Source organism: Ursus maritimus, unplaced genomic scaffold, assembly GCF_017311325.1.
Source record: "Ursus maritimus isolate PB19 unplaced genomic scaffold, ASM1731132v1 scaffold_21, whole genome shotgun sequence".
Classification (NCBI taxonomy): domain Eukaryota; kingdom Metazoa; phylum Chordata; class Mammalia; order Carnivora; family Ursidae; genus Ursus; species Ursus maritimus.
Window position 1 is genome coordinate 229,129 of NW_024424564.1, and position 25,373 is coordinate 254,501.

General features: G+C 39.6%; 1 protein-coding gene across 1 annotated transcript in view; it reads right to left on the reverse strand.

Moving 5' to 3' along the window:
- Positions 1-25,373, reverse strand: part of LOC103656925 (SAP domain containing ribonucleoprotein) — a 43,990-nt gene that overhangs the window by 3,910 nt on the left and 14,707 nt on the right. The window contains exons 5-9 of the mRNA XM_040637113.1: positions 24,241-24,292; positions 23,349-23,422; positions 22,889-22,917; positions 19,769-19,794; positions 18,378-18,446 (exon numbers count right to left, since the gene is read on the reverse strand). Coding sequence (XP_040493047.1) covers positions 18,378-18,446; positions 19,769-19,794; positions 22,889-22,917; positions 23,349-23,422; positions 24,241-24,292 — 250 coding nt within the window. The remainder of the gene's footprint in view (positions 1-18,377; positions 18,447-19,768; positions 19,795-22,888; positions 22,918-23,348; positions 23,423-24,240; positions 24,293-25,373) is intronic.

Below are 25,373 nucleotides of genomic sequence, written 5' to 3' on the forward strand. Positions count from 1 at the left end.
TCTGCCTTCAGCTCAGGTCATGATCTGGGAGTCCCAGGATCAAGCCCTGCATCAAGCTCCCTGCTCAGCGGGAAGTCTGCTTCTCCCTCCCGCTCTGTTCCTTCTCTCTCTCGTTCACTCTCTCAAATAAATAAAATCTTAAAAAAAAAGAAAGCACGAGTCAGACACTTAACCAACTGTGCCACCCAGGCGCCCCCCCAAAAGTATTCTTGTTTTTAATAATCAGAAATTAAAATAATGATGATAATATTACAGAGTCACTAACATCTGAGTGCTTACTTTATGCCAGGTATTGTACGAAGTTCTTTACATGTAATATCTCATGTACTTTTTTTTTTAAGTTTAGTCATTTAATTTTTTATTAATCTCTACCACCCAAAGTCGGGCTTGAACTCATGACCCCAAGATCAAGAGTCACATGGTTTTCTGACTGAGCTGGTCAGACAACCCTCATTTACTTCTTAATAATCTCAAACATAGGAGGCACTATGACATACATAGTAGGTACTACAACTAAATTAATTTCATAGATAAGAAAACAGAGACTTGGTGGGGCGCCTGGGTGGCACAGCGGTTAAGCGTCTGCCTTCGGCTCAGGGCGTGATCCCGGCGTTATGGGATTGAGCCCCACATCAGGCTCTTCTGCTGTGAGCCTGCTTCTTCCTCTCCCACTCCCCCTGCTTGTGTTCCCTCTCTCGCTGGCTGTCTCTATCTCTGTCAAATAAATAAAAAATCTTAAAAAAAAAAAAAAAAGAAAGCAGAGACTTGGAGAAACTAAGTAAACTGCCCAAGTCTCACAAGTAGTAAGTGGCAGAGAGCCAGGAATGGAACCCAGGACATTTTACTCAAGATCCACTTTCCTAGCTTTGCCATCTCCTCAGGCATCTCACATAACACTTTCTTTGGAAGAACAGTAGCAGAATGGAAGAAGCAATTCATTCCCAAAGGAAGAAGGATCGTTAGAACCCTTAGCTAAAGGTAGCTATAAACTATTTCAACCACTTCCATATCACTCAAATAACCTGGGTCAATGTTTGGATCCCATCCCCTTCTACCATAACATATGCCTCCACTTTATAACTATCTGGGATCTAGGGAAAGGACTCCAGTTTGTAATCTTACACGAAAGATTTTCTCAACTGAATTTGTTTCTAATTTTGCCTAACTGGCTACTCCATCTGTTGAACTATAATAAAAGAATTAGGAAGGTTTCCAATGAACACAGCCCTCGTATATTTTTCCTTACTGAAGTTACTAGTAAAAGTGTTCTTTAATTTGTCTACCACCACTAAGATAAAGGGAATAAGAGATAAAAATGGAGCACTCAAAATGAGAATGTCTCTAGGACATTCTAGATGAAATACCTCCATTTCACTAAGTTTCCAGGCCAAGCATAGTGTTAGGGGTAATAAAAGGAGCATTCCATATACTTCTTGAAGAAAGGCAGAACTAGACTATATATTGCTTACCTACTACTACGTACTTATTTTCATTCAATTCAGAGATAAGGTTATTTCAGCAAGTTCAAATCACAGAGACAGAGATGGTACTTTCAAAACCCAGCTGTTTTTTCAGCACAAATTCTGAGGCCACTCCCTTCACAAATCTCATCACAAAGCCTAGGTCTATGTAGAATGTGTGGGACAGCCTTTCTCTGGTTCTCTATTTTGCTACATCCTGAAACAGGGATTTTAACTTCCACATTAAATTTTCTGTGCTTCGTTTTGAGCTCAAAGGTGCTCAAAAGATAGACGGAAGAAAAGAGAGGGTGTACACTTCTCTAGCCACTAAGGCTAAGATCAGAGAGTTCTCCATGAGCTTCCCTTTTTAATCAGATCTTTGGTGTCTCTCCTGGACATCCAGACAGAGCATCTGCTGCAAATCTACCAGGGTCTCTAGGGAAAAAAAAAAACAAAAAACAATACAGATCCTCCCACCCCCCTACAAACAGCCTGCCCACCCCTCACCCGCAGAGACCAGTGAGGGTTTTATTTATTTTGTGCATGCCTGCCCTTCACTCCCCATCCAGAGCCCCTCAGCTTCCCTCCTAAAGCCTCTTTCCCCCTTGCCCTGCAGGGAAAGTGCACAACAGGCCCAGTAAATCAACACAGTTCTAATGATCTCTCTCACTTGACCCTTCTAGCGTGACGGTGTCGCATGGAAACAAACGTACAATAAACTTCACTCCATCTTTAGCTCCTTGCTGACAGGTTTTGATTCATGGGATGGTGAGACCCATCTGAGGGAAATTACCTCGATCAAAACGCATCTCTCTCTGCATTCAGCAGGCCAATGCTCCCTCGGGCCATGCTCAAGTGCACAAATGGGGTTGTGCATCTGCAGGCAGCACTGACCCCTCTAGCTCAGTGTCACATGCATTTGCAAGCCTTTCCCTTCTTCATTCCTCCTCCACTTCCCTCCTGCAACCCCTTAACCACTAACAAATCTTTTTTCTTCCCATGTATGCTCCTGTGTGGGAAGAACAGTGCTGGAATCTGAAGTGCCCTTATTTCCTATCAAGTGGAAACTCCTCAAAACATACAACCTGCATTCAAAACCAGAGGAGGAACCTGTCCTCATGGACTAAACACAGGCCTTGGATGTTCAGACTGATCCATATACTTCACCTGCCCATCCTCTCACTCAAGATTTAAATAGTAAGCCAACTAACTGACAACAGTAATTTCAGCATACATAATCCTCCTACCTCCCAATAGCTGCCTTGTTTTTCTTTTTAAAAGCTCATTGATAAAAATGAGAAAGAGAGTTGTGCAAAAGAGGAGAGAGCCCATATACAAAGCACAGGATGGAAAGCAGAATATATATTTCACAAAGCCAAATACCCCCATGAATCACCATCACTTTTTTCCATCATGGAATAAGATAATTCTAAAGTGAGCTCTTCAAACAACATCTTCAACTTTTCAGATTCACTTTTCTCCTTAGTTTCCCTTTTATATTTGGAAAATTCTCAAGCAACATAAAGAAAACAATGCCTGCTAGAGGAAAAGACTGAGACATTCAAGGCTGCCCCAAGATACAAATTACATGTGAGAAAACACTCAGAATATAAGGACTCTCATAAAGGTACTCAATAAATGGTAGCTATTTTTTCTACTGCAACGTTCCTCTTGGTCTTTGAAACAAAGTGTGAAACCACCCACAAAATTTTGAAGCTAACAATGCCATTCATTCATCTTTTACATTAGAAGCAAAGTCATCAAGGGGCGCCTGGGTGGCTCAGTCAGTTAGGCGTCTGACTTCGGCTCAGGTCATGACTTCAGGGTCCTGAGATCAACCCTGCATGGGGTGCCCTGCTCAGCAGGGAGTCTGCCTGTCCCTTTCCCTCTACCTCTGTCTCTCCCCCTGCTTGTGCTGTCTCTCTCAAATAAATAAAATCTTTAAAAAAATGAATGGATAAAGATGTGGTATACATATATATATGTATTACTCAACCATCAAAAAGAATGAAATCTTGCCATTTGCAACAATATGGATAGAACTAGAGGATATGATGCTAAGCAAAGTAAGTCAGAGAAAGACAAATACCATATGATTTCATTCATGTGGAATTTAAGAAACAAAACAGATTAACATTGGGGGAGGGAAAGAAAAAATAAGATGAAAATTGAGAGGGAGGCAAATCAGAAGAGATGCTGAATTCCAGCAAACAAACTGAGGGTTGCTGGAGGGGAGATGGGTAGGGGAAAAGGATAATTAATTGGGTGATGAGCATTAAGGAGGGCACTTGAGTCAATGAGCACTGGGTGTTATATGCAACTGATGAATCACTAAATTGTACCTCTGAAACTAAGAAAGAAAAAAAAAAGCAAAGTCATCAAAAGTAGGTGAATCTTAGGGTGCCTGGCTGGCTCAGTCAGAAGAGCATGCAACTCTTGATCTCAGGGTTGTGAAATTTGAGCGCCACACTGTGTGTAGCGATTACTTAAATGAAAAAATAAATAAAAAGTATGTAAGAATCAGACCCATTACCAAGATAACAAGGAAATTCCCATTAGCTGCAAGGCAAAGTATTTGCACTGATGAGTACAGTTTAGGGTTAAAGTATGGCAGAATAAGTAACTACCAAAACCACAATCTTCTCCACCAGTGGTGCTATTAACCATCTTCTCCTTCTGAAACCCTAAAAAAAATCTATGCTGCCAAGCTTTACTGATTTCATCAAACCTAATAATTAATGACGACAAAACAAACAAACAAACAAAACTAGGTAATATCCAAGGGAACAGAGCAAGGATTCAAACTCTAACTCTGTAGATCTAATCTTAGGTACTCTATAGGCCCCTGAGGAATTGCTTTCAATGAATTATAGACCTCAGTTTCCATCAACATTTTAAGTAACACCATCCATCCAATCAAAATTAATCCATTCAGCGACTAGTCATTCAAAAATCCACTGAGTGTCTACCTTAGGTTAGGCACCGTTCTGGCATTGGGAACAGAGATGAGTAAGACAAAGATCCTTAACCTCCTGGTATTTATGAATTTAAGACTGAATTACAGTAAAGATGTATGCCATTGTTCATTACATTACTGCATTATGAGGATGCATGGGGAAATCTTTCTGGTCCCCAGATGTAGAGTAATTATGCTTTTGCTGAGCAACTTGTAAGTTTTTATCTTCTCAACCCTGTGAATCACTATAAACACTTTTAACTGTTTTCCTCTTTCTACTGACAGCTATAAAACTTGGCAAGCGATTTTGAAAATATTTCTATTAGCCAGTATCAAGGTGAGAGAGAAGTACTGAGGTGAGATCCAAAGACAAGGATCCAACACCCAGATCCCAAGACAGAAACTTAGAAAACTAAGTACAGTTAGTTACAGGGTTGCTGCTGGTCCCTTAAGAACTTACTCCTCCCTAAATATAATGGGATTAATTAAAAAATACTTCAGTGCCCCAAGAAGGAAAAAGAGAGGGGAAGGAAGTACCAAGTTATTACTAGAAACTTTAAGGACTCTTGTCAGTGGTTTCCATGGCATATATACTGTAGCCAGGAATTAAGTACCAAATGGAAGATCAGCTGCAACAACTGGCAGCCTGAACATCATAGATGCTTTCTAAAGTGTCCTTTTCATTCTATGGCAAAGAGTTCCAAGGATAAAATCTCTATCCAAGATGGAGTAGATTGTAGCTTTATCTTCCAAACCCAACCTGCTTCTTCAAGATACAAATTCAAGAGAACATTTTTCAAAACCTACTAGTCTTATCCTGAATACAATAAAGAACACCACTCCAAGTTTAGTGTGCCAGAGTTATTTGCTCTGGCAAAAGCAGCCCACTTTGATTTAATTAGCACTCCATGGGCTATGTACTGAAAGCATATACACCTTCTTCAATCTTATTACCAGTGCCACTCTGGATCATTAAAAAGAAACTAGGAGAGGGGTGTTTGGCTGGCTCATTCGGTAGAGTATACAACTCTTGATATCGGGGTTGTTAGTTTGAGACCCACTCTGGGTGTAGAGATTATTTAAAAAAAATAAAATCTTAGGGGCACTTGGGTGGCTCAGTTGGTTAAGTGTCTGACTCCTGACTTTGGCTCAGGTCATGATCTCAGGGTTCTGGGATCCAGCCCTGAGTTAGGCTCTTGGCTTGGGATTCTCTCCCTCCTCCCTTTGCCCCTCCTCCGTCTCAATAAATAAATAAAATGTTAAAATCAAATAAACAAACAAAATCTTAGGGCACCTGGGTGGCACAACTGGTTAAGCATCTAACTCTTGGTTTTGGCTCAGGTCAAAATCTCAGGGTCGTGAGATCAAGCCCCACGTTGGCTCTGTGCTCATGGTGGAGTCTGCTTGAGATTCTCTCTCCCTCTCCCTCTCCCCTCCCGTTCATGCTCTCTCTAAAATACTACATAATTCTTTAAAAAAGAAAATAAAATCTTAAAAAAAAAAAGAAGAAACTAGGAGAAACAAAACAGTGACCCAAATGTAACTTACACTTATTTAAGGAATTATAATCCCCAAAACCCAAAGCAAGAGTATCTACTGAATTTAAATATGAGATATCCTCACTATTGTCAGAGGAGACCAAGAGAATTAACCAAGCCAGTCATTTTTCCTGGTCAGTGCAACAGCTCACTCACTCATCATCCCTCCTTACACATGTGTGAGAAGCAGAAATTACAATCTAAAGAATTCAGTCAGAGATACCCTTATAAGCAGAAAAGAGCACTTCAGGGAAGCTCAGGTACTACTACGAGTTGGAGCTGGCTGTTCTCCTATAACTGTTTTTTTGTTTGTTTTTTTTTAAAAGATTTTATTTATTTATTTATTTATTTATTTATTTATTTGAGAGAGAGTGAGAGAGCACAGGTGGCGGGGTGGAGCACAGGGAAGAGGAAGAAGCAGAGGGAGAGGAAGAAGCAGCTAGATGTGGGACTCGATGGATCCCGGGAGTCCCAGAATCATGACCTGAGCCGAAGGCAGACGCTTAACCAACTGAGCCACCCAGGCACCCCTATAACTGTTTTTTTGTTTGTTCGCTTTGTTTTAAGTAGGTTCCAAGACCAACGTGGAGCCCAACAAAAGGCTTGAACTCATGACCCTGAGATCAAGACCTGGGCTGAGATCAAGAGTCTATGCTTAACCAACTGAGCCACCCAGGTGCCACCTCCAAACCCAACGTGGAGCCCAATGAAAGACTTGAACTCATGACCCTGAGATCAAGACCTGGGCTGAGATCAAGAGTCTACTTTGAGGGGAGGTAAATGCTCTCTTAACCAAATATACTGAGACATCCAGGTGCCCCCTCCTATGGCTGTTTTAATGACAGCTATTCTTCACATTCAACACTCTTCAATGTAAGAGCCTGCTATATGTTTCCATCAGGACCTAAACTCTGCCACTTTATTTACCCCACTTTAATAGTTACTTTCTCAGAAGTCTTTTCCCTTGAATGATGGGAGAAAGACTGATAGAGAGCTAAGACGGTTATGTTTTTCAAAAGTAATAACTGTTCCTTTTATTTTTATTAAGATTTTATTTATTTGACAGTGAGAGAGAAAGAGAGAGGGAACACAAGCAGGGGGAGTGGGAGAGGGAGAAGCAGACTCCCCACTGAGCAGGAAGCCCGATTCGGGGCTTGATCCCAGGACCCTGGGATCATGACCTGAGCCAAAGGCAGATGCCTAATGACTAAGCCACCCAGGGGCCCCTAACTATCCCCTTATATAAATGAATAACCATATAAAGACGTTAATACTACTCAGGCCAGTCTGATTTTCCAAGGGAATGTAAGGTAAGAGTGAGGCAAAAAGAAAAGGATGGCACTTTATGGTCACTTTCCTGACTCTCACTGCTACACGACTGATGGTAGGATGAAAAAAAGAGGGTGGGGGCCTTCAGGCAATGGCAGATTAATAATGACATGGCCTTGACTTCCCTGAGGTAAAGGTTATGAAACACTCCAGGGTAAGTGGGCTTCCAATTTCATACTCTCAGGGTGAATGACAGCAACTGATGGTTTTTCTCTCAGAAACACTGCAATGCTTAAACACACAGCTGTCACCTCCCTGCCCCAGTTTCTGAAATTCATCTGAACATGTTTATTCCTGAGCCTTTATGCCAGCCAGACCATGAGGTGGTCCTAAAAACTAATGCACAGAGCCTAACTAAGCAAGACAAAAGTGAAGGGCTGGACTAGCAAAGGGTATGCCATTTTAGCATAAAGTGACACTCCAACACTCCCACTCACATAACAAAAAATACACCTCCCAATACAACCATCTTACCTACTCTAAAAAATTTTAACTGTGAGATCAGAATCAACTTTCTAGGGCCAGCAGGGTGCCAGGAACTTTAAAGCTACATGGGATTTAGAGACTACCAGGAACTGTATCTTCTCCTATCTTTACAGGATTTGAACCAAACACTCTTCTGAGCCACTAGCTCCCATCACTTTTTCTCTTTCTCCAAAACAAGCTCCTTCCCCAACCCCCACTCCTCTTCAACCCCAGAGGAGGTCGTCTCGGTCTTGCTCTAGCTGATTGTAGGACAAAGCAACGCAGGTGGAGGAAATGAAGGCTTCACACTTGAGACCCCCGGAAACCAAGTTTCTATTAAAAGTCCCCACCTCCCTCCCTTAAAAGCCAGGAAGCTGCTGCTTTTAAGGATAAGCGATGCAGAGCTGGCAGAAATGTCAAGAAGTCAGTAGAGGGAAGCTAAAAACTCTGAGGGGAGGTAAATGCTCTCTTAACCAAATATACAGAGAATGAAGGATAACAGTTACCTGAGCACTCAGAAATTAGAATGAGCACTAGGAGAACAGATTCTTTTCACCTGTAAAATATATCTATATCTACATCTATCTATATATTTTTAATGTAAGTTTTATGCCCAATGTGGGGCTCGAACTCAAGACCCAAATCTCGTGTTCTACCGACTGAGCCAGCCAGGCCCCTCACCTGTAATATTTTAAAATTCAGGTTTCTGGTTTCACCCCAAACTAATAAATCTGAATCTCAAAAGGAAGAGCTTAGGGAGATGTATTTTAAAAAGGGTCCCCTGGTGACCCTTATGTACAGCTATAGTTGGGAACAACTGCAAATGGCTTTGAGAAAGCATAGACCAAAAATAAATAAATAAATACATGCATACATACATACATACATAAATATATATATATATATATGTATATATATATACACACACACACACACAAATAAATAAGTCTGTCTATCTATCTATCTATCTATCTATCTCACCAAGTCCAAGCAAAGTTGCCTCTCCACTCCAGTTTTCCTCCAAAAGCACCAGGGGCCTTCCAAAAAAAGTTTATGCTTCCTACCAACAGGGTATCTCAGCCACAGGGACGTAAGGGGGAAAAGAAAGCTATGAAGAAATCACAGGTGGCTCTAAGGAGCACACCTGTCTTGCCTGCCTTCATAGAATTCAAGTATAGGAACAGAGAGACTTTTTACAAGGGAGTTCAATACAGGAAAAACATGCCAAAACAAGACCAGGGAACTTCAGGTATGTGGGGGAAAGACAGAGGCAACGAGGTTCAAGCACACGAAGGTGTTTTTTTCCTTTCCCTGCAGAACTAATACGGAGTACAAGGGGAAATATCAACAAAGTAGAGAACAGATAGGATTTGTCCTAAGGCTTATGTGTTTTTTGCTCATTCACTTAACAGCACTAAAGAGGTCCATCACATAAGGCCTCTCTCATCTTACAGCTCTCTTCACCTCTAGTTGCACTTCCTCAACTACCTCATACCTAAGCATGAACATGGTAGTGAAAATTCTGTAACTGTCTCCTCTACTCTATACCTCAATGAACTCCTCACCCCGTACTTTTTAAAATCCAGACAGCAAGCACTTCAAACATAGTATCTTTCTCAGTAACACATCTTCCCTGCTAGGGATTTGAAGATTCAGTATTTGACATGAATTTCAAGTGTAAAATACCCTGAAAATACATTTCTATTTCTGTCCTAAGAATCTGCTCTAGGGATGAGAAGGTAAAATTTGGTTTAAAAATGTGAGAAAAGAGCAACAGAGGAAAGGGAGGGTATGAAAGGAGTAAATATTGTCTAGATCTTAACAAGACACCTCTGATGTTATTAAAAACAGGGCCTTTCATAGTGCCTGGCTGGCTCAGTCAGTAGAGCATATGACTCTTGATCTCAGGGTTACAAATTTGAGTCCCAGATTGGGGGAAGAGATTACTTAAAAAATAAAAAAAACTTAACAAAACAGGGCCTTTGCTAGTTTGCAAACATTACCACCAAATGTCCCCCTATAAAATATCTCCCAATCTGATGCCCTTCCTCATTCCCATTCCTATCTCTAAAATACTACCGGATTTTATCTGGCCTCCTTCAGCTATCAGGCATGAAAAGCAACTTTGCTACTAAAAATGAATATGTAAGAAAACGAAACTGTCATGTAATTACTAAATTTTACTTGAAAAAAAAAAAACTTGAATTGAACCTGTATATATTTTCTTTCTTATTTTTTTAAAAGATTTTATTTATTTGAGATAGAATGTGCATGTGCACACCCACACAAGCGGGGAGTGGGGTTAGAGGGAAAGGGAGAAACAGACTCCTCGTTGAGCAGGGAGCCCGATGCAGGGTTCAATCCCGTCCTGGGATTATGACCTGAGCCGAAGGCAAACACTCAACCGACTGAGCCACCCAGGGGCCCCATGAACCCATATATATTTTCAAAAATAAAATGTTACTTCTCCTTATCAATGTCAGCCCAAAGAACGCTATCAGCAAAGTGTTAGCCTCTCAAGTATTAAAATACATCTTAAACATCCTTATATTGCTACAGCTCTCAGACCACAAAGAGCCTTTGAACACCAAAACTTCTTACCTACCCCACCCAAAAGCTAGAAATACACATACACCAAAAACAAACCAAAACAAAAACCCCAAACCAAAACAAAAAAACACCCCATAGTTTTTTCTCCCATACAGATTCTGAAGGATGGATAGACTTGGATTCAGAAAGTGAGCTCACATTTCACGACAGGCAGGGAGAGTATTTGAGAGCAATCAGACAGATATTAGATATTGCTATGCTTAGATAAGCCAGGCCAGCTACTGGGTTGCCCCCAAATTAGACATAGATACTGGTCACCCCCAAATTAGAGATACAACCAGATATACAATCAGATATAATATATTTACAAGGAAATTTTAAAAATTATTTACCTTATGTACCATGGGTGGAACTGTTTTTTTTTTTTTTAAACTGACACTCAAGAGAATGATCCCATCTCAAGAACTTGGCTGACAGAAAACAACTAAATGTATTTAAAAGTAAAACAGACTCATTCCCCTCCTTTTCCAGACTGTATTTACTCTTGGGGAAAACACTACAGGGGGACCACAAACAGGCATAAAACTTGTTTTTTATCAAGTCATCAGGTCTGACATGTTAGAAGGAATGCAAAGACGTAAGTGGGGGGGCGGGACATTGAGCAAGAAGGATAGAAAAGAGAGTGCATTTTTTTTTTTTCTTACTACAAACTTTCTTACCTCTAGTTATTTGGATTCAAACTCAATGTACAAAATCATGTAAAAAAATAAAATGAAAAGGGAAAGATCCTTAGTGTTTTCAACCAGGCACTCTAGGGAAGTATAACCCTCTACCGGAAACTTCTCAAAGACCCAACTTATAGTAAACAGGGCAAAACACCTGTTACCATAAATGGTAACAAAGCATCAAAATTTTCATCTTGCTTCTACAAATTTTTAATGCTTTTCCTCTTAAAGTGTTCAATTTATATTCCTAACATTTCTATCCAATTTTTTCCTCATACAGAGCTAGTAAAAACTGTGTTTAAGGGTTAGAACATAGAGTGGGAGGGTAGAAGAAGAAACTGAGCAAAGAAAAACCTGACTCCTATTTCTCAAGTTAAAATTAGAATACATTTTCAAGAGCCCTGGGCAGGACAGAGAAAAATTCCATTCTGCCCCTTTGCTCTTCCAAATTCCTATAGCCAAGTGGCTCAACAGCAGTTGAATGGCACACATAATGACATCATTGATTGGAACTATAATAGAAGGGAGTGAGAAGAGCGGGTTGGGGGGGAGAGTGGGAAGGGAGGGAGGTGAAGATGTATTTGTGTTACAGACAAAAGACAAGTTCTGTTCCTCAGCAGGGACAAATGAAGAACCAGATGAGGGGATAAACTGAGGTCAGAGAGTTTTCCCTATTGTTTCCTCTTTAAACAGCTCCTTTACCACTCCCTCAAGGTTTGTCTCAGTGGGCGGGTGGAGAAACAGTAGTTTTTATCTTAGAGGAGAGAGGGCAGAAAAAAAGGCCAAATATTAATTTTCAAATTATTATTAATTAGAAGAAGATTTAAAGGACTGGTTAAATTTTAGTTGGGCCCCAAAATGCTGCAAGAAATGCTGAAACCTATGTGGATTTGGATCTTAGCTCTCCCTGAAATTCATCCTAACAGTTACTTTCAACTACCTCCATCTACTGAACACACACACACACACACCCACCCCATTCTTATTGGTTAATGTAAGTTAAAAGAATATAATTTTTCAGATGGAAGAAGCATTTTTGGGAAAAATGACAACCTAGAATGAGGGGCGGGGGTAGTCCCCCCAAATTCTTGCTCAGTGAAATACTCAATGAAATGTCTAAGAAGATCTACACTGAAGTTTTTCCCATCTACAATCCTACTATCCGCATTCTCTTGGTCTCACGGGACCCCATGAAAAAGGGAAGTAGAGAATTAAGTGGTGTACTTAGCCTAGGTACCGCTACTTGAGTATACTTTGGATGGAAAAGAATCCAAAACCACTTAGCAGGCTACTTCTCCAACTTATCTTGGGATCTAAATCTTCTACCACTACCCCTTAATAAAAAATATTCTACCAAGCTTCTCACCATAGTTTATGGTTCTTCAGGTTCTTACAGTACCATGTTGGCAATGTCCCATACATGGCCCCACAGCTCTTCCTTTGGAAAAAGTTTACATACACATACCTCAACTCTAACAATTATAGACCCTCTGAGAAAGCTGGTGACCAACTTCTAAATCCATAGTGTGAACTTCCTTCTCTCCACATTCCTCTATACCAAAACCCACTGCTGAAGGGGAAAAACAAACATCTCTTCATTTATTTCAGACGGTGGAAGGGAATACAGATAGAATCAAATAGGCCTTACAGAAGAGTGAACGGAGACCAGCCTACTCTCAGTTAGCCACAGCGAAATCTATATGCTAGGAGACACTGGTGCTCTCCTGTGCTTGGAACTGACTCTCTCTCACAGCTTTCTTCTTTGATATCTCAACAGGTTTCAGTGACAAGATCCTCAAAAATAAGGAAAGTCCAATATCTCTCTCACTCTGAAATGATGCATCCCCAAGCAATGGTGAGCAAAAATATATAATTACATGAAAGGGTCATGAAACTAATCACTGCAGCCACCCGAGAATCTTCTAGCTACCAGCCTCAACAAGATAATGATCAATGAAGAGATATTTAACTTTTTAACCTTTTTATATTCTTTTTTCTTAAAGATTTAATTTATTTATTTGACAGACAGAACATAAGCAGGGAAACACAGTGGAAGGGGGAGAGGCAGGCTCCCCACTTAGCAGGGAGCCCGATGTGGGGCTCAATCCCAGGACCCTGGGATCATGAACTGAGCTGAAGGCAGACACTTAACTGACTGAGCCACCCAGGTGCCCCCTTTTTATATTCTGACACTGTATAACACAGATCACAATCATTAGGGAAGAAAACCGGCAAAGATCACAACGCAGGAAAAGCAGCCTTTAGGGTTTATAGTCCTTAAGATAACCCATTAGAACGGTTACCTTAACATGAGCTACAAACAGGGAAGCGCAATGATATTGCAGTAGAGAAGCAGGGAAGATGTACTAAGGTAAACAGGGATAAAAGATGCCTATATTTTCTACTACTAATCAAGAACCAAGAAGCAGTAACACATGCCCCTCACATTCGCAGGGAGGGAAAAGAGTATAAACCACATTCAGTTATCTACTTAGTGTCTGAGCTTGGGTTTTGTTTTGTTTTTAATACTGACTTAACTGGATGTCCTATAACTTCCTAAAGTATCAAGTTTCACATTCCCAAATATGCCAATGTTTGGGGGGGAAAAATGAAAACAAAACAATCCAAATTAGCTATATCAGTTTACACCATAACTCTAAGCCCAGATTTAGTTTTTATAAAACTAATGTCCTATGATCATCATTTATTAACTGAGCTGGCTTCCCATCGATTCCCTCTATCCATCTCTCACTCCTTTCAAAGATGAGTTTTTTATGCGCCAAGCCAAGTCCTGTCCTTCACCAAAAGGACTAACCCAAACACCACTTCTCTTGGGAGGCATGGAAAACTGACAGAGAGAAGGAAAAACAAAACAAAACAAAACAAAAAAAACAACCAGTCAAGCACAAGACTGAAAACCTAGCTGGTGATCAATCAGAACCAACCAGGCAGAGGTTATTTATCTGGGTTTTGTTTTGTTTGAGGGGGTGGGAGGTTTCTCAGCCCATAGTCACCATGAGGCTTATACGAGAAAAGGCATGCCATTCTACCCTCAAATAGTCCAAAGAGTTGGAGGGGACAATTTACAGCCTCTTGTGTAAAAAATGTCTATAAATGCCAGTGCCATTCTTTGCCCTGTCACTTCTCATTATCCTAAACCAACAGGATTCTATTCACTGAGACCTGAGTTGGAAACATGAACGGACAGGCCTTTCTCGGGCAGGGAGAAAGGAGGAAGATGATTGAGGCGGGGGGTGGGGGGGGGAGACAGCCAGATTTCTTTAAGTTTCTGTGTACTGCCTAACATGTATAGTATACTAGTGGAACTGAAAGCTGAAATATATGAGCAGTCTGGCAGAAGTCAGCCTAGGAAGAATAGCAGTGATTTGATAGCCTCAAATTTGTAATATGCTCAGATGTAAATCTAAAATATAAAGAAAAGATGACCAGACTATGACACATACACACACACAAATCAGTCATAAACACTACTGATCCACGGCTCACTTCCTCTCACACACTTTCTCTTTATCATATACACTGGTCTGCAGAGGAATCTACCAAAGAGAAATCGCAAGAAATCTGGGCCTTAAGTTGGATCAAGCAAACACAAATCCCATACAACAGATGTGACAGGAGGGGGATTTCTCATTGCCCTTTTCGGGATACTAGGAAGAAGAGACATCTCTACACTACCTGCTAACCTCCACTACTTGCATCTTATCTAACTGAAAGAGATCTGTGCCTAGAGAATTGTAAAAATTAAAGACAGGTGACCAAATTATATAGGAGGAGGCTATACTGGAACCCAGGATGAGGTGGGCACAGTATACTGACCTAGCTGTTCCATAAATACAAACTTAATCATGTCACTAACCTAGGCCAACCAAATACTAGGTAGCAAATCATCTCTGGTGATAGAGAACAGTTAAATACAAGATTCTGAACCAAACAACTCTCACTGAGAATGTAGCCAGTTGCGATTTCACGATTTGGATCTAGAACAACTAAGTTCTGGGGGAAAAAGTTACTTTAAAAAAAGAACAATTCCTTTTTTTATCTTACTACACCCTTTCCTCCAATTCTCTCCTTCCACATTCGCTCTGAAACTGCTTATATTCTACAGGCACTAAAGATACTCTACAGGCTACAGAAACAGTGGTCCAAACATGTGGTCTGATCAAGGATTTCTATGCCACTTCAAGTGTGAAAACTGTACAGAGATTTAAGTTAGGCTTGAATTGCCTAATATACATGCAGCTATTTAAATTAATTTAAAATTTCAGTTCACATTAGCTACATTTCAAGTAATCAATAACGACATGTGGCTAATGACTACTGTATTAGATAACACAGACTTATTCAAAGGAACAATATTCTGTAGAATATTTCCAACATCACAGAAAGTTCTACTGGACAGTGGTGGACACCAAAATATCAGCATTTCTGGGACATTTTAATGGTTTATGGGGCAAAGTAGAGCAAACTGTTGAAATCAGGATGATTCTGAAAATCAGGATTTATGATCAATGCAAACGGAATCTATGCTCAAAGAGAATATCTCAAAAAGTCGAAAGTCTCCAAGCAAAGTGGTCCCTGGAAGAAATCATACATACACCAGTACAGTGCTACTCAAAATGTGATCTGCCTCCTGGTGCTGATCCCCAAAGTGTTTACCAGTCTGCAAGAACTCCAGAAACTGTGAGTGCTTGGAAACTTCCAGAGTAATTTAACACTGCTGTGACATTTTTACTGTATTTTACAAAAGTACCACTCAGCAATGAATTAGAAAAAAAAACTTTTAAAGTAAGCTCTCTGCCCAATGTGAGGCTTGAACTCACTCACAGCCCTGAGATCAAGAGTCTCACGTTCTACCAACTGAGCCAGCCAGGAGCCCCGACAAATTACAAATTAAAAAAAACAGTCTTGGGACCCCTGGGTGGCTCAGTTGGTTAAGCGTCTGCCTTTGGCTCAGTTCATGATCCCAGGTCCTGGGACTAAGTCCCACATCGGGCTCCTTGCTCAGCAGGGAGCCTGCTTTTCTCTCTGCCTATTTCTCTCTCTCTCTGACAAATAAATAAAATCTTAAACTTAAGAAACAAACTAGTTTTTTGCTACAGAATTTGAGCAGCACTACTCTAGAACATATGTATGGCAATGAACATCATCTGAAAACACAGCTCATATAGTCAAGAGTTTTACCAATTACCATTATCTGATTACAACCCTTCAGAGATTTATTATTATTTTTTTAATTTATTAATTTTGTTTAGTAATCTTTACACCTAGCATGGGGCTGGACCTCACAACCCCAAGATCAAGAGTCACACACTTCACCACCTGAACCAGCCACACACCCCAACCCTTCAGAGACTTAAAATGGGAAATGAAATCTTATCAATGATCAACTAAAACACAGAAGTTACTTGACACAATTAAAGGCATAAAGTCAGGCGGCCAACAGAACTGAACTAAGAAGAAAGTGAGCATTTATTAAGGGTCAAGGTGTCAGTATGTTAGATAATTTCATATTCACAATTACTTACTCTTCACAAACACAGTGTTAGGTATTTTTCCCCGTTTTATAGATGAGGACCAAAGAAGTTTAGTAATTTGCTCAAAGTCACAAAACTAATAAATGTATCTCTTCATGCTTTACTTAGCTTATAGACTAAAAATGAAAGCAAGTCAAATATGGAGAAAGAGTCTAAGGAAGTGAAGTGAAAAGGCTAATATCCCTGTAATGAAATACTATGAAAATAACTCAGGTGGGCAGTATAAAGTGAGGGGCAAAGTCGTCTTAGTAAAGTGTCCATATGAGCTACACAGTTGGGAGATATGATGTTCAATTTTGTTAATTTTGATGGAACACATACAATTCTCTACAGTGAGTTACTGCTGAGATTCTCAGACACCTAGTCTTAAAAGGAGACAGATGAGAACTGGGGCCACAGATCCAAGCACCCTTCCCCTTAGCAATCTAACAAAACACAAATGACTTGGTTTATAGTATATTCTTCCCAATTAAGCTGCATGTGCTTTAAGAATCATATACTCTGTCTACTCTCAACTCCTGAATTTTTTAAAATTTCACATGAACTAGCAAATATTCCTACTGACCAAGCTGGGCATAAAGACCTAATGCTATGCTTCTGGTAAACATAAAAAAATGTAACCTAAAAGGAAAATGGAGCAGTTGCGTATAAGGTTAGAAGTCCCACTGGGGCATAAGTGTTTACACTTTTTAGTGCTCAGTTTTTCTCCTGAGCAAAAATGTTAACAACTACTGTCAGGACAGTGTTTTCCAATGGATTTTAGCGAGCTAAATGCTTCCATACTCAGTGGGAAATAATGACCTTTTAAAAAAGTTTATATATGTATGTAGGTATGTACGTATAGCCCAAGATCAAGAGTCACATGCTCTTCCAAATGAGCCAGCCAAGCACCCCAATGACTTTTTTTCTTTTGATAGTTCTTCTGGTTTACAGTAGTATTCCCTTAACACTGCCCTGACTTCAACAACCAAGAAACATGCTTTCATTCTCACAGAACACAGATTCATAAGAGACCACCTGCTCAAAGCAAACAGAAGAATCCTCAGCATTCACTTCAACGGCATGTGCCTGGCCAAACTCCAAACACAATAATGCCCTATAGAATTGATCACTCCACACTGCATGGTGTCGAAGTCACCTTGCTTAATAAACTCAATAATGTCAGTTAGTACAGTGGCAGAAAGAATGAAATAACTTTCTCGTTTTTGTTCCAAAGAACCTTCAAGTTTTGTTTCTAGGTACCTTCGGACCCAAAGACAGAATTTTCTTCCCCTGTTTCCATTAAGGCTATAATTAGAGGGGCGCCAGGGTGGCTCAGTCCGTTGAGCATCTGTCTTCAGCTCGGGTCATGATTCTAGGGTCATGGGATTGAGCCCTGCATCGGCAGGGAGTCTGCTTCTCCCTTTCCCTCTGCCCCTCCCCCTGCTCATGCTTGCACGCGCCCTCTCTCTCTCTAATAAATAAAGTCTTTAAAAAATTTTAAAAAGACTACATTAGAAGTTTAAGTAGATGTAGTAAGTTTTTAACATCACTGATTACAACATCTTAACCAAGAGAAATACAGACCATGTTCTAATAGCTTGGGTGGAAGCTATGAAAAAAATCTGCAGGGGAAAAAAAAGATGCGCTATGTGAAAGAATTCCTATAACGTAATCAACAGTCAGCGAGAGGAGGTGATAGTCAAAGGACTTCATGAAATGAAGTGCTGAATATGAACAGCTAGCTATATTCTCAGGACAGTCATTTTCAGCCTATGTAGCCCCCAAGCTGCTCTAAGGTGGCAAAAACAGTACTTTACCTTTCTGGAGATTGAAGAGACATTCAAACCGAATCTTTGAGCTCTTTCCTTTAGTTTATCCAGGTTAACCTAAAAAACACAGGAGGAAAAACCCATATTTAAAAAAAATTAAAACAGAAAATACAAAAGGCAGAAATTACAGTCCAAAGCTAAGAGTTCAAACAAGCCTACAATATCAAAGATACCCTATATGCCACATCAGGACACTAAGCAGCACCCATCCATGCCACTAATTATTAAAATACCTCTTCTGGAATGCAGTAAAAGATTCAACCCAGCCTCCTTTGTTCATCAAAGGTGGCAAGAGCCTAAAGGGGGTTTAAGATCAAAGTAGGCCAAACACTGCTTAAAAAAGCAAATATCTAAATAATTACCTCCAAACAAGTCCATTATTCACAGTCCAAAATCATTAAATGCTATACACAGCCTCTTCAGTCGTTCTTAACTCTATACCCAGCTCTCCTTTCTTCAAAAGACAAATTTACCACGAGTACCCAACTCAATTTTCTTCCTCCCTTTTTTCTTGGAAGCCTTGATATACAAAAGACTTACTATCATAAGAATGTATAGGACATTTTCGTTACTACTACTGCTGCTGCTACTCCTACCTTTCAGCTTCATTCCCCACATCACACTGTAACCTCAAGAGCAGGATTTCATAAAGCCAAACATATTTCACCCACAGCCTCTGTTTCCATTTTCTGAACATGCCATCTAGTCACAATGGTCTGGAAGGCAGCATCTTATTCTACGAGTCTTTAGTCTATGATTTAGTGTTAAAAAATACCAATATCGGGGCGCCTGGGTCGCTCAGTTGTTAAGCGTCTGCCTTCGGCTCAGGGCGTGATCCCAGAGTTCTGGGATCGAGCCCCACATCAGGCTCCTCCGCTGGGAGCCTGCTTCTTCCTCTCCCACTCCCCCTGCTTGTGTTCCCTCTCTCACTGGCTGGCTCTCTGTCAAATGAATAAATAAAATCTTAAAAAAAAAAAAATACCAATATCTACCAACAGAGCTCATAAGTTGCTTCCACAGATTTGCTTGTGGTAACTAAGAATTAGACATTTTTCAGAGCCCTTAGACAAGGCCTAAAACTACAGTAACATAAAATGAAGAATTATATGGACTGTCCTCTAGCTAACAAAACCTACTCATTTTTTCAAGAGGAATGATAGGAAGGAAGATGTCTATAGTGACTTGGAAGATGTGGCAATTTTTCTGACCTCTTAGTACTCAAACAATCCATTTTATTCAGAATATAAAACAATGTATTGAAAACAAGACAGTGACCAAATTCGTATGATCTCAGAGATTCCTCTGATTTGAGGAGCTGTTTCTAACTTTAAAACCAGAGTTAAGATTTGTCTCTCAAAGTATAAAAAAAGATTTCTTACCATAGGCTTGGCATCAGATGACAGACCTAAAGAAGCAAATAAAAGTTTTATTTAACATTTTTAAAAATCATAAAGGAAGCTGACAGTCTTCAAATCAAATTAGACAGCACAGAAAAAGTATACAGGACAAATATCCTTTATCTTACGATGAGGGGGGACAAAAGGCAAACATTGCATCTAGAGATGTTTGCATTCACTGCTGGTGGGAACGTAAAATGTACAGCCACTTTGGAAAGCAATTTGGCAGTTCCTCAAAAAGTTAAACAGAGAGTTTACCGTATGACCTCGTAATCCCACTCGTAGGTATACACCCAAGAGAAATGAAACCATACAATCTGCACCAAACTTGTATATGAATGTTCATAGCAGCATTATCTATAGTAGCCAAAAAGTGAAAACAACCCAAATGTCCATCAGCTACTGAATAGATAGGTAAAATGTGGTGTAACCAAACAATGAAATATTATCCAACATTAAAAAGAAATGAAGTACTAATGTATCCTACAACACGGACAAACCCTGAATACATTATGCTAAGAAGCCAGTCACAAAAAACTACAAATTGTACAATTCCATTTATAGAAAGCAAATTTATATGCATAGAAAAAACGAGTGGTTGCTTGGATGGGGGTGGAGGGAGGAATGGGAACAACTGCTAATGGGTACAGGGTTTCCTTCTGAGGTGATGAATATGTCCTAAAATTAGACTGAGATGATGATTGTAGAACACTGTGAATACATTTTTTAAAAACCACTGAATTATATACTTTAAATGAACGAACTATATGGAATATGAGTTACAGGCTCAATAAAGCTGTTAAAAAAATCACTTCTGGACAAAGGAGCGGAGCTACTATCATAGTAAATTAAAATTACAGCTGTTTAAAGCCAATGTCCTATCCTGAAATTATCACTAACAAGCAAGCAGTAAATTGGCCTGTAAGCCCAACCCCAATCTAAGTCAATACTTCTTCACTTAAAACTTTTCAGGGGCGCCTGGGTGGCTCAGTAGATTAAGCGGCTGCTTCCAGCTCAGGCCATGATCCCAGGGTCCTGGGATTGAGCCCCGCGGCAGGATCCCTGTTCAGTGGGGAGTATGCTTCTCCCTCTCCCTCTGCTGCTCCCCCTGCTTGTACTCTCAAATAAATAAAATCTTCAAAAATTTTTTTCCAGAATTTTAAGTCATTACACTCTTGCAATCCCTAACTCTCCACTGTAAACATTCAGGTACAGATTCAACTTTTACCATAATCCACGTGCTAGGAACTGTTAGATGTTTTTATGTTCTCACGCATAAATGAGAACATTTAAATTCCTTTCAAATGTTGCTAAACTCTATTCTTTTAACAGGTACTCTATAGATTAAGGATGTTAGAATTACATGAATGATACTGTAAATGTTTTTTTTTTTTTTTTTTTTTAAAGATTTTATTTATTTATTCGACAGAGATAGAGACAGCCAGCGAGAGAGGGAACACAAGCAGGGGGAGTGGGAGAGGAAGAAGCAGGCTCATAGCGGAGGAGCCTGATGTGGGGCTCAATCCCATAACGCTGGGACCACGCCCTGAGCCGAAGGCAGACGCTTAACCGCTGTGCCACCCAGGTGCCCCTGATACTGTAAATGTTATCAATACATTATTTTATTGATCAGCTTTCCTTTTTAGACTATTAATTTTAACTTTTGTCTTTCCTCAAATAGCACCACCTAAGGTCTTTAGTAAGTTTTGCTGTATTATCACCAATCCTACTGCATCTCTCTTGATAGAACTAAAAGCCAGAAAATACCTTGTTTCTAAAACATGTAGTGAGGGCGCCTGGATGTCTTAGTCAGTTAAGCATCTGCTTTCAGCTCAGGTCATGATCTCAGGGTTCTGGGATCGAGACCCATATTGGGCTCTGCACTCAGCGAGGAGTCTGCTTCTCCTTCTACCTCTGCCCTTCCCCCCAGCTCAGGCTTCTCTCTCAAATAAATAAATAAATAAATAAATAAATAAAAATCTTTGAGGAAAAAAAATAAAGAAAACATGTAGTGATAGCGGCCAGAATTCTGCTAGTTTTTTAAAAAGCAGAGAAAAATGCTAGATCTTTACAGGACATTTTCTTAACACACTTCAGACAGATCCCTGAGAAGACTAAAGTAGACTAAGAGACTACATTTAAAATTTAAGTCTCTAAAACTGGACTGTTTTTTAAAAAGTAACCTTTTTCCTAATTTATTACAAGATAGGTATTAATTGCAGAAATTTTAAAAACAGACAAGCAAAAAGAAATCACTCAAAATTCCAACAACCAGAGACAATGAGTATTAACAATTTAGCACATATTCCCTCCGACCTTTTTTTTTTTTAATTTTTATTTTCAAGTAAACTCCATACCACACATGGGGCTCGAACTCACAACCACAAGATCAAGAGTTGCATGCTCCATCAACTCAGCCAGTCGGGCACCCCCCAAACCTGTTTTTCTATCCATATATGCACTTCTATTACCAAAAGGGAAATATACTAATACAATTTCATAATTTGTTTTCACTTAATATTTTTCTGACACTCTTCAATATCATTTTAATAACAGCATAATCTACTATACTTTGGTTGACATTTATTTAACAAATTTCCTATCGTATCTTACCTTGTTTCTAGTTACTGATCACAAAAAATAATGCTGTGATAATTCTTATGGCTAACTAGGTCTTTAAGCATATCCAACATTATTTCCTTGTATATTCCTAGAAGTTAAGAATGTTGAGGTAAAAGATACTCTCTTTTCTCTTTCACCACTTACACTAGGCAGTATGACACAGGGCAGGTACGTAATTACATGCTGACTTGAGACACTAAAATAAATAGACAAGGTACCAGAAACTTCTCTAAAGATGTCCAAGAAGAGGACAACAAATGTTGGCACTTCCTCCTATTCTCTCATAACTTCAGCACCTTCTCTAAATTCCCCAGGAAGGCTTAAGTATGGTTTTACCTAAAGCAAAAAAGTGAATGTTATAACCTCTTATAGGTTTCTAAAGCTAACAAGTTTACCTTAATTTGGAGAAATGAAATCTGTTGTGACAGAGAAGTTAAAATATAAACATAACTTTTTTTTTAGAAGTCTCTGTATTCTTACCTTTTGATGGAACTGAAGAAATTCCAAATCTGTAGAAAAATAAACAAGCTAAATTTTAGGAAGCTGTTCACACTCCTGGTTGCCTGTCTCCGTGTCAAGTGTACATATGGCACTTCTTGCTTGTGATCTCAAGACTTGCAATCATTAGCTAATTCTAACAACCCCATGAAAGAGGTTCAGCTTACTCTTTTTCTCACCAAGAGACCAGAGAATAAGTTAAAAGGAAGCCTTATCAAAACTGGGAGTAACAGTCAGTTCCTGACTTTTACCTATTATAAAAATCCGTCTACAGCTACTACATCCGAATCAGCAGAGAAGTTCTGAACAGAGCCAAGAAAGTGTTTCTTTTCAGCAAGGGCTCTATTCTACTTAAAATCAACAATTATATTTAAAACCTAGGATCATACCCCGCCACCTTCATACTAGCACTGTCTCAGATCCAAAAGGCTGGGACACTCACCTTGCTGCCCGGGCAGCTTTCTTACTCTCCAAGCTCACAGGTACATTGAATCGTTCAGCTCTCTTCTGCATTCTCTAGGTGATAAAAAGACAAAAGAAGGGGAAGAGAAAAATTAATTTCTATTTTCCTTCTTTAAGGAGAAAAGTTGCTTAGAAATGTGTATCTTTAGAACATCAGGAGTATATTTCATAAGGTCTAAACCGAGAATACCAACAATCCTAGAGGATATCAGGTTGTATCCACCCAGAGCTTAACTCAACAGCCCTTTCCAGAAAGCAAACACAAAAGACTATTATTACACCCATGTCCTCAAAAACAAAAGGAAAGGAATAAAATAAAACCTACATTCTGCACGAAGCCAAGAAGACAAAAGCTGTGTTTGGTTGACCTTTGAAAAGGGATCAAAGGAACAGCTTGGTTCCAACACTAGTGGTACTCTTTCAGCTAGAAATGAAGCAGCATTGTCCTATGTCATCACTACTTAAAAGGTACAAAAAAACCCCACACAGATCTCAGTTGAAGACGTTCAGAGATCTTGACACAGAATCCAGACAACTTTCAGTCTTACCAGCTATCAAGTAGTGACATCTTCCCTTATTACTTTTCATCTCTTCCAAGGTACTATCCTCCCAAACTATAATCTAGTTTGTAAACATCTTAAAGAGAGTTACCACCAAGGCCCAAGGACTATATACAGAAAGACTACAGATTCAAAGGTGACTATGCCAGTCCAAATATTTTCCCAAATGAAGGTGGTAGAAAAATATATCAATACCAAAATCTGTCAATACTTACTTTCTGCCTGTAAGTCAATTTTTTAGTGATTATACGGTAGAATAAAAGGTAAGAAACAGAGAGAGACTGCTCTTCTACTAGGGAGCAGAATACCTACCTCAGTCTGTGGTATCTCAGATGTAATTTTTACCACTTTCTTCTCTGCTGCCCTGGAAAAGAAGAAAGAAATTTTTTTAAAAGCAGAAAACTTGATATTCTAACCCAAAACTTTAGACTGTATAAGAATGCACCTGAATCATGTCCTCTGTCCCATATCTCTCTATTACCCCTTAATCCAAAAAAATATGAAGCCCATTAGAACTTCAGTTCCTTGAACTACCATCTACTGATAAGAGTTCCAATAGTAGACTAACCTACTTTGCTAAACTATAAAAAAAGTAATCAGGAAAGAAGGCTGGTTAAATATATTGGGCTGGAAGGATACACTCAAAGGACACCAGAAACCATTTCTTTTACTTTCAGGAACCTTACATTTACTTCTGGACTAATGACTATTCCTCCAACCCTCATTTAAATGGCAGCTCTCAATTTTCATCACAACAACAATTAACGAGTGCTCTATAAGCTCTGGTTTCCTTCTTTTACAAATCCCTTATTTCTCCCACGGGGACTGTAGCTCCAGCTGGAACAGTCAAAGTGAGACAAATAAAAATGCCAAAGGGAGTGGGAAAAAAAAAGGCTAAAGGGAGTTTGAATTAGGAAAACATGGTTAAGTTACTAGTCAAAAGGTTTAAGAGAAAACAAAAAAGGGGGACCATCGGGGCGGGAGACAAAGTTCGGAAGTACCCAGGATAAATGGAAGGGCATTAACCTTCCACCAAACAACTCCCATAAAACTGTGGGTCATAACCAGTCTCATTAAGGTCCCTCATTTAGAGACATAGGCAGCCTTTGTTCCAATATCCCGGACACTTTTCCCATTTGATGCCCTGAAAGGTAGTAATGGTTTAATGGCATTTTCAGAGGAAGCAATTCTGGGAACAGGAACTTACTCTCTCCATCCTTTTGTTGGAGGTCCCTGGACTGACAGATAAGCAATGGGTGCCCCCTGCTGACCATAACTACATCCTACAGTATTTAACTGCCCTGGTTAGGGGTAGGGGTGTGGGAGGGACCAAACGAGAAACAGTAGCATATTTCTGGAGAACCTCAAGTCAAAGATGAAGGGGATCTCCTTTTGAATGTTTGAAGTACCTAAATTAGCCTTAAAAAAAAAAAAAATATATATAT